Source organism: Maniola jurtina, chromosome 2, assembly GCF_905333055.1.
Source record: "Maniola jurtina chromosome 2, ilManJurt1.1, whole genome shotgun sequence".
In the NCBI taxonomy this organism is placed as follows: Eukaryota; Metazoa; Arthropoda; class Insecta; order Lepidoptera; family Nymphalidae; genus Maniola; species Maniola jurtina.
The window spans coordinates 3,645,482-3,661,219 of record NC_060030.1 but is presented as its reverse complement, the minus strand read 5'-3'; the positions used below and the strand labels follow the sequence as shown (position 1 = coordinate 3,661,219).

Genomic DNA, 15,738 nt, shown 5'->3' with positions numbered 1-15,738 from the left:
TCATACCAAAGTTCAAGCATTCAGAAGTTATGGTGGAATAAAAAAACTCACATACATATACATACACGGACCCTGAAAAAATTACACTCTTTTTTTGGACAGTCGAATAAAAATGTGCGTCCGTCACTCGTCTTTGCTCCGCGTTTCTCCACCTCAAAGGATTGACACCTATAGACAGTCAGGTGCCCCTTTTTACCATGGCAGCAATTTTCTCTCTGTGATTGTCTCGTTGTAGGCAAGTATACGATCACCTTTACAGCTGAGCGGTATTTGCAACATCCCATTTTGCATTTGGATCACTTTTGTTTTTCAATCGCAAAACACTTCCTTTACACGACGATTTGAACTACTTCGCATAAAATCAGTCACGATTGTTGTTTGACCAACATTTTAAACGTTTCAAATGCTAATTTAAGATTCATAATGTGCACTCTAATGAGCTATTGTAAGGGCCATAGCAGACACGACGATTTTAGTATTAGCGATCGGCGATTTTGTGACATAATGATTTCAGCGTTCAATCTGTTACCTGCATTTCTCTCATTGCTAGTAAAAGTGCTCAGATAGTTCTTTATCAGCACTATTGCATTTAAACAATCATCGATTCATTACAAAAGGGCAGTCAGCCCTTTCGGTCGGTCTGTTCGGGAACCTTTAAACGAAACATTTGTCTTTTAATAATTAGTTTTGTGAAAATTATATTTCTATATTATTTTTATTCAATTAAAATAACTTTTGTGTGAAGACATTGCAAGTATTTTACGCGGGACCCCTGATATAGCAGATTGCTGTATTTAAACGCGCGCTTTAGCGATTGTTAGACGACTTTCTGCGTTCGATTGCTGTATTGAAATATTAAATAAAATCGACTTGGTCGCTGCGACTGGAGATAATAGTTACATATTATGAGTGCGGAGTGGAGCGTTTAATCGCGGCATCGAGCTTCCGAAAAGCCACTAAACTATCGATAGCTGATGCTAGAAGCATCGTGTGTGCTGTGGTCCTAAATGATTCCATTCTGACGATCTAGTTATGCCAGAGCCAGTCACGAGCAAGATCGACCTTCATGTTGAAATCGAAATTTGTCGGTCCGCAGAACATGTCCATATTAACAAAGCAACTGATACTGTTACAGAAACAGCGTTGAAAACAATGCGAAAGACTGAAACCATTAGACATTATGTTAAGATGTTATCACGATGTTCTAGTTATTAAGCTTTTTAATCAATCTTCTCTAAATGTCAGTCAGAGGAAATTAAAAGCTTTGTAACAATGTGGGTAGGTATTGTATCACAGATCTCCATTGTTGTGACAGTGAATATTAATCTTTCTGCTTAAGTAACGTTGACCCCGGTCAGTAACTGGATAAGTGACCGACTTTGGAGGTCCAAATTTGCCCTATTCGTTTCCTCCTTGCACAGATCACCCCCACCTACTGTGCCTCAGAGAACACGTTAATCCGTCAGTCGCGGTTATTATCACAACATCTGATAATAACCTAAAAGTCAAAATTTCGTGCTTCAAGTCAAACAATATGACTTTATTATAATAAATACGGGAGGATCTGGGTACCCACCGCGTTATAATTCCAAGAAAACATTAGAACATAGATATCTAATGTGAGTAACGAAAAGGAGTCACGGATCAATGAGGAATAATATGACGCAGAGAGAGAGAAAAAGAATATGTTTGGTACAAAAATAACTTGCTGAAGGTGGACATAGTTAGGCAGACTTTTATCTAAACAAGTAGATAAATTCAACAAGGACGAAATCGCGGTTATAAGCTAGTGGTATAAACGAAAGTAATAATAAATAGCGAACTTATATTAAATCTAGATCGTACATAACTTTTGATTTAAGAGAACAGATCTAAAATCAATAAATTTATTTGAGCTCTGCATCCGATAAACAGGCTCGACCGCGAAACCGCTGCAGGAAATCTAGACGCGTATCTTATCCAGGCTGGGAAATCACGGGATCTCACTGTGCGGTTTCTTTCCCATAAATACTGTATGATTTGAACAAAACCAATATCGGATTTAGAATAGCTACCTAACTAGTTGCTAAGTCAGCAATATGGTGAAGCCATAGAGCGACGAGGTGGTTGAGAACGGCCATGCCCAATAGACCCTTCCTATTGAATTTAGATTTCTAGTTCATTGTTGCGACTGTGGTTTTTATAAGTGAGAGGTTCAGGGTTTAATTCTCGGCGAAAATTTAGATATTAAAAATTCCCAAATTTCCCCAATTTTTAATTTCTTTTTCTCTGGGCTAGTCTGGTGGGAGACCACGATTGTGGCTAGTTATCCTACCGGCAAAGCCGTACCGCTTTGCGATTTTGCGTTCCAGTATGATTCCGTGTAGAAATCGGTAAGGGGTATGGGTTTGAAAAACTGCCCAAGCTACCCCTTTCAAGTTTGTCAATTTCCATCTTAGACTGCATTATCAGTTACCACGATTTCGAAGTCAAGGGCTAACTTGTATTGTATTTTTTGGTAAGGTTAGAGGTGACCTTGAGATTTGGCAGAAATTACTTTTCACACATTTAAATTATTATCTACGCCATGCGCTTGATGGCGCCTCTAGGCGGGTTGAGCCGCCATTGGTACTTGTAGAGTCAAATCTTGTTAAGTTAGAATTTTTGCCATAAAGTTGAGTGAAATGAGGTGCAATACATCATAAGATCGAGTCAGATTACATTGTTGCACAACAATAAAGCGAGCTACTAAAGAAGCGCAGAGCTGGTGCGGTTGCGCGCTGTGAGAACTAAATCAGACGAGCAATTTGTTATAAGATTACTCGAAATGAAAATATTTGTTTTGATATTAGATTGGACTACGTAAATAGAGCCGTGATAGTCTAGTGGTAAGGACATCCACCTCCTATACGGCAGGTAGGGGGTTTGATCCCTGTCATGCACGTCTAAGTATTTGGAGCTACGTGCATTTTTGCAATTAAATATCGCTTGCTTTAACGGTGAAGGAAAACATCGCGAGGAAACCTACATGCCTGGGAGTTTTCCGTATTGTTCTCAAAAGGTATGTGAAGTCTGCCAATTCGCACTAGGCTGGCGTAGCGGACTATGACCTAATTCCTTCTCATTCTGAGGGGAGACTGTGCTCAGTTAGTAAGCCAATGAGGGGTTGAACCTCTCTTTTTAGTGTACAATGTTGATTTTCAACAAATAATAATGCTTGCACAGGAATTATTGAACTTTGTATTGTATAGAATTAATAATTTGGGCTTTATCATTATTATTAAAAATCTTCTACGTTTCCCATTTATCAATGACTCCATCGTTCCGGAAGTAAAAGCCGATATACAAGTAATCACCTTGCCCGTGCACGAACCAGTTCATTTTTGAAACGATTTGTTCGTTAATTAAAATTATTTCTTTAAAGATAGGTCTGTTGGGTCTCTACTTAAGCAATCACTTTAAATAGGAGTGTCTTTGGAGCGTGCTTTATACAAACTAAGTTTGTATCCTTAATTGAATATTCAAACTCAATGAAATATTGGAGGCATTTTAGAAATTGAAGTCTGTGTGGTGGTTTGTCAAATTCAGTTTCAAAGTTATGTAAGTCTTAATTAGAGTTCCAAAATTAATCCCATAACTAACACTTTGTGGAAGTTGTTCTAAACTTTAGTTTACAAACTCAAATCATCTAAATTAGACAAATCAGAATTGTATTTTCTCTAGTTATGAAAACTTTACCAGCCAAGGCCGAAGCGACGTTGTTCAAAATGTAGGTACATTTACAGTTTGGCGTGAGAACGTTGCATGATAAAAATTAAATTTTGTTCGTTAGCCGTTTCTTAATGATAAGTGTTGAGGTCGGTTCATTGTTGTGTTGCAAAGCTGGGCCTGTGGTCTCTGGAGGTCTGAGACAAGGTAACAACCACAGAACTCTAAATAGTAATAGAAATAACTAAGTTATCTTTAAGTTCTTTAAGTCGGGGGCCACGTGCCACCGATTTTGAGGCACATTCTCATAGAAATTAGGCCGGTCCAGACGACGGACTATAATTCGCAGAGACGAAAATTGAACACTTGTCACGAACTGCCTAGCATAACCCACACGATTGATTAGTACGGCAAAAAATAAGTAAAAGATGACGGGCTTTTGTTAATCGTAGACAGCCCCTCGTCTACGCAGCCCCTTAATTCGAAACAACGTAGCCATTCTGTATCTGTAGCATCCAAAGCAATGAAACTTCAACTGTTACGCTATGCGAAGAACTCTACTTTTAAAATAATGCATGATGATGGGTCACTGCCCCTCAGCGCGGCTACAATCTAACGCTTTTTAACACTTCTATACTCAATCTGATTTCGGTGGCAACAACATTGGAATAGCTTCAATCACGGTCATATTATCTCATACACACATGTGTGTTTTCTCCGCAAAATGTATTCAATGGTAATTAATGAGTGGATATATCGATGACGCGTGACTGATTTTCTATAGTGTCCTTGTAATGTTACTACAATGGACTTCTAATAAATAAAGATATTGCGTTGAAGCGGCACTTATCACACTAATATTATAAAGGCGAAAGTTTGTATGTGTGTGTGTGTGTGTGTGTGTGTGTGTGTGTGTGTGTGTGTGTGTGTGTGTGTGTGTGTGTGTGTGTGTGTGTGTGTGTGTGTGTGTGTGTGTGTGTGTGTGTGTGTATGTTTGTTACTCCTTCACGCAAAAACCACTGGACGGATTTGGCTGAAATTTGGAATGGAGATAGATAATATCCTGGATTAGCACATAGGCTACTTTTTATCCCGGAAAATAAAAAAGTTCCCACGGGATTTTGAAAAACCTAAATCCACGCGGGCGAAGTCGCGGGCATCGGCTAGTCTTGTATAAATGGTAAAAAATAAAATCGCAATCCGCATCTGTATTGTAGCTCATATAACTGATCACACTGAGATCCATTTCGAAGTTTAGTTATAAGATGGATTTCAGTGCGATTTCAGTTGCATTACAGCATTATTGCCACCACTACTTGCAAAGTCTGGGTGAGTTCGTGAATAAATTAACAGTTAAAATATCGGAAACAAAATAACATCTTTGAATGTAGGTTTTGGAGTACTTAGTCCTAATCAAAATCGTCACTGAAATTAGCGTTGACTTCTCGAGTTGATATCAATTGATGAAGTTGAAAACTGACCAATACAAACTTCATAACTAGTCGCTTATTGACGATCTACTACTTTCATGAATGTAAGAATCCAAGCTATCTCAGAGTGAAGGTATAATTTACTGTGACCGTATTTTGTAAAATGATGATACTAAAAAAAGAATACCCGGCTGAGTTTGTTGTGGGCTCGTAACGTACGTAATTAATTATCACCACTATATCGTACAAATTTAACAATTTCGACCATCAAAAGGAGTACAATTTTATTGTACCTACTTTGATTTTGACTTTGACTTTGACCGTAGTCCGTAATGTAGAATTCTATATTAAAAATTCTAAAGTCTAGAGTCTAGACAATCGACTGTGGAATAGACGCTGTATAAGACTCCAATTGATGTAAATAATTTGAGAATTGTTATTCAGTGTACATCACTTGAATGGAATTCTTATTCTGCTTAATAACAAACTAAACTATGGCACCATCTTCGAAACAGTGTGTCTCTGTCAACTTTGAAGCAATTTATTCTCTACAATTTGTATTGTAGAAACCTTTTATTTGCGATTTTTCCTTTGATTGCTCTTTGGTTCTACCAGAAGGAGATTTGTTCTTTTAATGATGAGAGCACGCTACATTTAGGAGCTATTTTCTAGATGAAACATTATTATTTAGCGCTGTAGAGTGAGCTTTAAATAATTTTTCACTTGACTAACTACAGTGCAGTATCGGACCAAGGCTAGGTACTTTTAGAATAAAGCGAGATCTCTATGACACATGGCCCTAATATGTATAACACTGGATGGTGCCCGCAACATTTGGTACAAAGATAGCTTGTATCCTGGCTACTTTTTATCACAGAAAATCACTGAATTCCTACGGGATTTAAAGAAAAAACCTATATCCAAACGGACGAAGTCGTGCACTCGCATTATCTAGATTATAATTGTAAGATAATAATGTACCTACTACCTAATTAATTTATTCTATGGTAGTACAAGCGCCTACTTTTCGTCGTGTTTTTGACATAATAGCTTTTTAGAATGCGGAAGCACCTACACGCTCGTGGTCCAGCCGGCCCAAGGTAATAAAATGAGTTGGACGAAACGATTTCTTGTTCTTTTTTCAGTTTTTCTTGAGCTATTATACTATGACTTTGCGGTCAATGCGCATTCATTAGTAGATAAAGGTAGTACTTAAAGGTTATGCCTCTTGTAAAAAAAACTAAATTAATGCAATGATGAAACGGCATGGTACGTGGTACTACTGAACAGAATCTATATTTTACTATCTATAGAATAGAATAGAACAGATTTTTATTCAAATAAACTTTTACAAGTGCTTTTGAATCGTCAAATAATTTACCACTGGTTCGGAATGCCGTTCCTACCGAGAAGAACCAGCAAGAAACTCGGCGATTGCTCTTTTCAATTGTTCAATTTACAATAATATTCAATTTACAATAATACTTATAAGTACGTACCTAAACTACAATAGAGGTATTTTGGACTGCTTGTACCTCCCTACTAAGGTAATAGTACCTATCAGCACTTTAATGAATTAATGATTAATCAGGTTAATAATAATTAAATTGATGTAACTTATAGGTGTCATATTGATTGGCAATGTAGAGGGTTCACCATTTATTAACTTGCAGCTTTTATCAATCATTCCTCAAATAATTAGAGTTCTCGGGTCTTCTTCTTCTGCTTCGTCATAATATATAAGGAGAAACTGACGGACATATCAATCAATGTTCAGCTCAAACAATTGCACTAGGTTTAGATACCTATGATTTTGCATGTACTTGTGGTTTTTCTTTCAGAGAAGGTACCTGCAATCTCCTCTGAGGATCTTGTACCGCAGGGCAAAGTACCAGTGGGTGAGGAAATTAGCCCATGCAATGGATGGATCGACCAAATTAAGTCTGTCTGAGGGTGGTCCCTTGCACCAGGCAGGGAGACGTGGCGAATGCTTGTGAGGCGATTAGCATCTGCCCCTAATGATGTCACTTCGTGGTAACCACGACCATGCTGCTAAGAATGTTATGACTTCGAAGAAGAAGAAGATGTTTTCTCTATATAACGTAGACCCCTCACTAAGAAGGGGTAGCTATATAAAAATCAAAATCCAAGTGGGCAAAGTTGCGGGAAATGTGCTAGTTATGCATACCTATGAGTATTTCTACACGAATCTACAAACGATTTCACGTCACGTTATTTACGACTGATATGAATAATGCAAGCATGTTTGCTAACAAATTAATTAGTTAATTTAGAGTTTAGATGTTTATCTAACTAAAGAATTCATCGCATGAGTGTTACAAAACTAATAGCATTGTTACAAACGTTAAAGGAATTTTTATACGAAGCGAAGGATGTTGGGGCATAGCTTCATAATTTGTACAAAAAGTTACTACCGCGTAAAAAAGTTGTTTAAAATATTCGAATTCTTAATTATGTGTGATGTGTTCTAGGTTTAGTAGCAGGACGAATCAATAAACGTTTTTGCGACTTTTCGTGACGCTTATTTTAGAGTTCCGTACCCAAAGAGTAGAAACCACGTAAAAACGGAGCCCTATTAATGTCACTCTGCTGTCTGTTTGTTTGTCCGCCGGTCACAGGTCTCTAGCTCGTAAAAAAAAAGTTACAAATCTGAAAATTTGGTGAAGAACGTTGATCCAAAACCAAATATTGAATTAGAAATTCAATTAAATTATTTTTCAAGGGGGCTCATACTATACATAAAAAAGGAGAGGGAATAAAAAAATTATTACCCTAGCATGTGGAGTATCATTGTTTACAACTCATTTAGTAGAGTATAAATATATGTTTTATTTTATTTTATCTTAAATATAACGAAATGGGGGGTGGTCAAAGTTAAAGCTATCTCAAAAACTGGTTAGTTAGTTATAAACTAGTTAGTTCTAAACGAAAGAGAACGAAATTTAGTTCCAGTTATTATCAGATGTTAGTGATAATAGGACGCACGATGTAAACGAAAGGGCCAAATTAAGATGTCCAAAGACGGTCACCCATCCAGTTGCCGACTTGGGTCTACTTTGCTTAACAATCGTGGTCGATTGACATGCGTAGTCAAAAATACACCACGCAACACCTCTATTCAAAAGTATTCGTACATTACTTAGTTATCACATTTACTCCATCTACTTCAGAGTAGTTCTTACATATATTTTACGCTATTACGCAGTTTACGCTAGAGTTTATTTTATGAAAATCATTAATTTTTCCCTTGCTCTACCGTTAATGTACTTCTTCAATGCACTTTTATGCCCGCAAGCTTACTGAACTTGAGTGGAAACAATAACTTTATAGCCTTGAAACAAATAAGTCCTACAGTCATTATAGATTAAAGCGAAAACAGTTCTTCCACAAAAAATACAATAATCACTTTATGATGAATCTGACGGTAGCTATTTACGCCTTGATTACCGACTACGAATATATGTAGTAGGTAATGATTTAAAATAAAATTGGGTGCATTAGGAGAAGTTTCCCTAGCGAGCTCTCCAGTGATCTCCACATAAACGTTTGGTTCTCATTTGAATCAAACTCTCTAACAAACTTTCTAAAAACTAAAAGCAGAGTTCTCACGGGATTTTTGAAAACCTACATCCACGCGTACGAAGTCGCGGGCATCATCTAGTCCCTACTAATATTAGAAATGCGAAAGTGTGTCTGTCTGTCTGTCTGTCTGCTACCTTTTCACGGCCCAACAGTTTAGCTGATTCTGACGAAATTTGGTACAGGGTTAGCTTATATCCGGAACGGACATAGGCTACTTTTTATCCCGGAAAATCAAAGAGTTCCCACGGGATTCCTAAAAACCCATCCGCTTAACCGATTTGTATGAAATTTGGTACCGAGGTAGCATGCGTCCCTGTAATTGACATAGGCATTTTATCCCGGAAAATTAAACAGTTCCCACGGGATCTTCAAAAACCTAAATTCACGCGGATGAAGTCGTGGGCATCCTCTAGTGAACTATAAAACAGTACAGGCCAAAGAACCACTTTCGCTGTTGATAGAGATTGGCGAATTTGGTAATTTTTTCTAATATGGTAAATAGGTAGTATTATAAAATTCGATAATGATCAGCGTGAGCAAAAGATTTTCAAATATCAAGGTAAAGGATGTGCAATTTTGTATTTGGGGATTAGAATATTAAATCATTTCCAAGGTTTCTTACGAAAAATAAATCATTAGGTAATCTATCTTAAAAAAAAAAGAACTTACTTAAAAAAGTTACAACAATTTTATTAATGCAATGCGCAATGATGAAAAAATAATGTGTGTGGATATTTCATGTAATTTTCTTTTAATATAAAGTTTAAAATTTGCATCATCTTCACTTGTAAAGACTTTCAAAATTACCTCTATGATATGTAGCTAACTTCTAAAGACATTATGTTATTACAACGCAAGGGCTAAATATAATGTACACGAATATGCAATTGCATACTTGACAGCATATATAATAGTAAGTAAAAGGTTACTTATTGCAGGCTATATAGTCATGTAATACCTACATACCTAGAAGAGAAAAAAGTAACACACGAAGGTCGCTAAACATTAGAGACCCGGACATAGTCGTGTGTAGTTCCTGTATGACAAAAATGGAACTTGTTTCTAAAAACTAGCGAATAATAAATGAAAGGTGAGCATACTATGTTATTATTATATGGTCATGCTTGTAGCATTACTTAGTAACATGACTGTCTATAATAGGTATATCATTTTATAAACTACTAGCAGAACTGTTTTTTTTTTTATTGAAAATATTACAATAAAACTTAAAGCTAGCCTTATCTAATTACTATACAAATCATGCCCGCGTGGAATGGTGCCAAGAATACTGGCTGCTTAATAAAGAACTGTTTTAAATTAATAAAATATAGGTGAACTATGAAAACTTTTAAAATGTACAACAAAATAAAATTAGCCTACATAATATGTACGAACTAACGTTGTGGGTTTAAGCAGATAAAAAAAACTATATTGTGGAAATCCCTAAAACCAATATCAATGAAAAAGGAAGTGATGCAAACCATGACAAATACTTAGATACGTTTGCGAAGTAATATTCTTCAGGTAGTTTTTACTTGTGGCAGTATCATTAAAAGGAATTTTTATTACCTAATCAAATTAATTTCATACTAAGAAATAGCTAATTCAATTCTCCCAAAAACTGTATGAACCTTGGGGTCATACCCGAGACACGGATACACTGATGTGAGCCTTGATAAAGTCAAAGTCAAAATCATTTATTCCAATTGGGTACTATTGTACACTTTCTGACTGTCAAACAATGATGTAGTGGTTATGCTATATTTACTGACTTACCCGGAGGCAGCTTCGATTTCAGCATGTCCATGGCAACAACATTGATGATTAGAACCCAGATAGGGCACTCTAGCAGCTCGTTGTCCGCCTTGACGAAGGAGATTGCGCTCAAGCACTGCGTCTCAAGTCTTCTGCGGTCTGGATATGCGCGGCGTAGCTCCCGGTTCACGTTGGATTGGAATTTTTTCATGTCGAATAGCTGTCAAACAATGAAAATGTAGAGTTTAATAATAATCACCAACATCATCATCTCAACCCAGCCCACTACTAAATAGGGTCTTAGAATAGTTATGCTGGCTAAGTTCGAATTGGACTTCAAACACATTTAAAAACATTATAGAGAATTTTCAGCTATGCAAGTTTCCTCACGATATTTTCATTCCCCATAAAAGCAAGCGATATTTTAATGGCGTGTGTTTTATTTTTGTTTTGATAAAAGAATCTCACCAAGTGAGACCCAATAAAACACCAAGATTTTATTGGGATATTAATCTCAATAAAATCTTGGTCTTGGTGTTCATGAGAGTGAGGGAATAAAGTGCACCCGTATTTACAATATTATCTCTTGCATAGCTAGTTAGTCTTCGTTGATGTTGGCCACCGTGGCTAAAATTCGGTACCGTAAAAATGGTCGGGACTCGTCAGGGAGGAACTCAGAAATGAGGATTTCAACATAGAGAGGTGCAACCATGGACCCGCGAAGGCCGCCATGTTACGAGCTCATTGTAATTTATGCTCATAATAACTTAAATTTTTTGAAAATGCTTCGTTCTATTTTATTTACTAACAGAAACGAATACTCAAGGATACGTTTTATTAAAACTTTGGCGGCAACATAACAAGATTTTAATTAGAAATGCGCTGAGCGATAAATTTAATGAAGAAACCCGCAGTAAATAACATTTGTTCTTATAATTACATTATTCAATAATATCTAATTTTAACTGTTTTTGTAAACATAAATACTATTTTTAAACATATTCGACGGTATAACAAAAATAAAAGGTCATGGTTTTAGAGGCGTCATACAATCGTTATAAATAGATGAAGTCAAATGATTTAATACACTCGAAGATGTTATCAGATTAATATTACAAAACGAAGCATAGTTCGGTAATGAAAAAAACAAACGGTTAGCCGCCGCTCGCTGCTTGCTGTTACTTCATAGTCAGTTCATCTTTGATATGATTATTTACATTAGGGCTGTTCATAAACATACTTAAAACAGGCTTGCTTTTCGGGTAAATTCAATGTACGTAGCTTACGACTAGCTGTCTGTGCGATAGTCGATATTGTTAGTTTTTATGCTGATTATTTATATTAAAAAAAAAAAATTATTGCAATATATCTAAGACTAGGATCTAATCAGGGGAAACCAAAATTACTGCAGAATATTTTATAGCGGCTTGCCCGCGCAAATAATTTTAATAATATTATGTGAAATATTGTATGCAAAGCGAAATTTTAATCGTAGATAAAAGCTAGATTTTGTTCCTGAAATCCACCGTCTCACTATCAACCCGTAAATTACCGTGCCCCAACGGGATATCAATATTGCTATACCTAATGTAATCTGTGATTGTAAACGAAATGAAAAACTCAGCAATTTTAAAATTTTCTTCACCCAAACCTAACTTAAACCGCCGGATAACAAAAGTACGTAGTTTTTTCTGCCAGCTAAATTGCCTGCAAATCACCAACCAAAATTTTAAATCTTCCAAGCAAGTACTTTTCTAAAACGATTTGGATTAAATTAACCATTCAATTTCGAGATCAACGATAAAATAGCTGCGTAAGTTGCATTAATGAAATTGTATCTGGCCTATTGGGTTACCCAACGATTGCTACAGGCACAGCTGCTGTGGCCCATCTAACGAGCTTCCCGAAATTGGTTTGACAGAGCCCGGGAACAGAAACGTTGATCCTATCTTTACAAAGCCGACCGCGTACTTCATACAGACTTATATATAGAGAGTAGAGACTTACCCACGCAAGTCGTGGGCCAAAATCAAACAGCCCCAAATAACAGTTTTCCTTATTGTGAATCAATAAAATACATTGAATTAATAAATGGACCGAGTATTGGCGTCACTCAGAAACGCAGGTATTATTTAAATACTAGCTGACGCCCGCGACTTCGTCCGCGTGGATTTAGGTTTTTCGAAATCCCGTGGGAACTCTTTGGTTTTCCGGGATAAAAAGTAGCTTATGTGCTAATCCAGGATATTATCTATCTCCATTCCGAATTTCAGCAAAATCCGTCCAGTAGTTTTTGCGTGAAGGAGTAACAAACATACACACACACACACACACACACACACACACACACACACACACATACAAACTTTCGCCTTTATAATATTAGTGTGATTTTTATCGAATTATTGGAATGTCCTCCCATAACCAACACAAAAAACACAAGTTCAATGTACCAAGCCACCTGAAGAAATGACTGTAGCGCAAGGCTCTTCATGAGACCTATGTCCAGCTGTGGACATAATATTGTATAGGTCGCTATTGATAATGATGATGGTGATAATGATTATACCTACTTTGATCAATAGACCAATTTGGCGCATTACCGATAGACATTGTTTGACTCAAGGTGTTGGAATTGCAATCTCACTCAAGAAAGCGTACTATAAAAAAGATGGTGAAATTGTATTGGCCTGATTCAAATATCAATCAAACTGAAAAGTCGAAAAGAAAGCCCAAATTCCTATAAAAGTTAGTGGACTGGATTTGCAGGTGGTCAGGTTCAGATTTGCTTTCTCACGGAAATCGTATCTAGTCCTTAACTCTAAACAAAATAAGTGAGGCAATGACTATTCTTTTCCTGAACGGTGCTATCTTTTGCATTGTTCTCACTATTACATAAACGGTAGTTAATGGTGTATGAATTACTAATGAACGTTTTGCATTCGACTAGGAAGTGAATTCTCTATTGTTTGAATTGACCCAATTAGTAAACTAGTATGTTGCAGATGGTTTTTATTGGGCAAGCCAATTTTGCAATATAGAGAAGATCTGAAGAAAATAATAGAATGTTGAAATTCTTGCAAAATTTCTAGAGATAGAAGAGTTTTGCGTTTCGCTGTATTTTCCAATCAAAGATAAAAACACAAGAAGTTGCATTTTTATCCCGTCGCGTTTAACTGATTTTGTACGTGAAAAGATGAAACCATGACTTAGGTTAGAGTGAATGCATAACACTGAACTTTGACATGTTGAACAGTAGATTTCTGCCTGTGGGATTGATGCGTAAGGATGGGCTCTCATACGCGAACCAGAAAAAAACAAAAGTAGCAGGAATAATAATGAAGGAAAGCATATTAAGGGCACCACGACTAAAACAAATGGAACATCATAATCATCAAGAACGTATTAAGAAAGTGAATCGTGAAATTTCGTAAGACAATCAACAAAAATTATGAAGCAATGTCAGGGCCAAGAGTCGTGCATACCCGATCGTGATGCACTTGAGACGACCACTGCGGTACGTAGTAATAATCACATAACTTTAGATGCTGCTGATTTTATTACGGTATCATTAGTAGTTTATTATAGTGCTACAATTTCTTTGTTTTTTATATTAGACTGCTTTTTTTCTATCAGGGGGCACGGCAGTGCCCCCGCCAAGACGAGCCAAACGGCGGCCGGGGCGCTACGTAGTACCTTTTTCTCGAAGTGTTTCGCCGTATTTTCGATTAGGTATTCTAGGTAGTTTTTTTATTTGAAGTCATTGGCTTATATTTAATTTATACGGTATATAGAACCAATAATCTGGAATCCTGGAAGTATGTAAAATTTAATAAAATGAGTATAGCAAAAATATTTATGGATCATACAAGCCACAAACAGGTTAACAGGGCAAAACTCAAAAGTTAAATTTGGTAAACCATTACACATTAGTCTATAAATAAATAAGGAAAGATACTAATGTCTTTTGAGCTAAAGATTGATAGAAAGAATCACCAGTACCTAAGGATTGAAGGTACATGCAACATAGATTAAAGATTAAAAGATAATTTACTCAGTTTCACGTGATCATAATCTATATAAATTAAGAAAATAAGTAGTTAATATAAACAAATTAATTTAGAAATAGTTGCAGCACTCGCAAAAGCGGAATGTCAAATGGGGGTATTTGTTTGTTAATAAAATCGTAACGCCTCCTTAAAATTATCATAGCTAGCAAGCACGCCGGACAATTATGCGGGCAACCGTGAAATTAATAGTCCAAGTTTCGAAATTTCACTGTATAAAGGCATTCATCTTGACGGAAATGATTACACGTATACACCCATTTCGTATACATGGACAAAGCAAAGTGGTATTTAAGTTTACATTAACTTTATTATGTCGTCATTATTCTGTGCGCAGTAAAGGCGAAAATTGTTTAAAATTATGTACATTACGACACCGCATTGTTGTAAATTGTAGGTAATGAGCGCTAGAATTCATTGCTATGGGCGATTATTGAAATTTCGTAAATCATCATTTTTTAAGCAGCTATTTATTAAATACTGTTTCATCGTTAATTTGGATGACATGAAGTGTGACTAATTTTATATTTTCAACGATAATTTTAACCAGAAAATTAAATTTCATACTTCGGTTGTTTATTTACAAATTTTCATAAAACTCAATATTACTATTATAATATTAATCTATCTGATTAAGCATTCATAATCTCATTTTTTTTCTATCTTTATTAATACTGACGTTAGACCGAAAGTTTTTGAATTATTTCCTTGCATTATCGTCTTCAATTAAAGATAGATCACTATTTTTAACCGACTTCCAAAAAAAGAGGAGGTTCTCAATTCGTCCGATTTTTTTTTTGTAAAAGTAATTCAATAGTGATTCCTCACCTTAAATATTTTCTCTTGTTCAAGTGCGTAGCCCGGTAGTTTGATGATGTCTTGTCCTATCGCCGTTTCGTCATTGCTGGTAGCGGCTGTACTCTTCACAATCACGTTACTCTTGGAGTAGCGTCTGATGAGTATGTTGCCTGCATCGTCCATTTTTATTTTGACGCCCTGTTGAAGAATAAAAATAAAGATGAGATATAAACGAAGTCAAGAGTAAGTTTAAGGGAAACCATGATTTTTGTAATTAGTTCTTGTCTTTCTCCTTAACATTTAGTACCTAATAATATTCGCATCTGCGTCCACGTGGTATTAAGTTTTTTTTAAATCAAATTTTCTGGTATAAAACTAGCGTATGTCACTATCCAGGT

The 15,738-nt window shown here is 36.1% G+C and overlaps 1 protein-coding gene across 3 annotated transcripts in view; it reads right to left on the bottom strand.

Annotated features, from left to right (window-relative positions):
• The window catches only part of LOC123869925, a 206,677-nt gene that overhangs the window by 16,549 nt on the left and 174,390 nt on the right, over window positions 1–15,738 (bottom strand). For all 3 annotated transcript variants that reach the window (XM_045913042.1, XM_045913023.1, XM_045913033.1), the window contains exons 5-6: window positions 15,371–15,538; window positions 10,497–10,695 (exon numbers count right to left, since the gene is read on the bottom strand). In XM_045913042.1, the coding sequence (XP_045768998.1) occupies window positions 10,497–10,695; window positions 15,371–15,538 (367 nt within the window). The remainder of the gene's footprint in view (window positions 1–10,496; window positions 10,696–15,370; window positions 15,539–15,738) is intronic.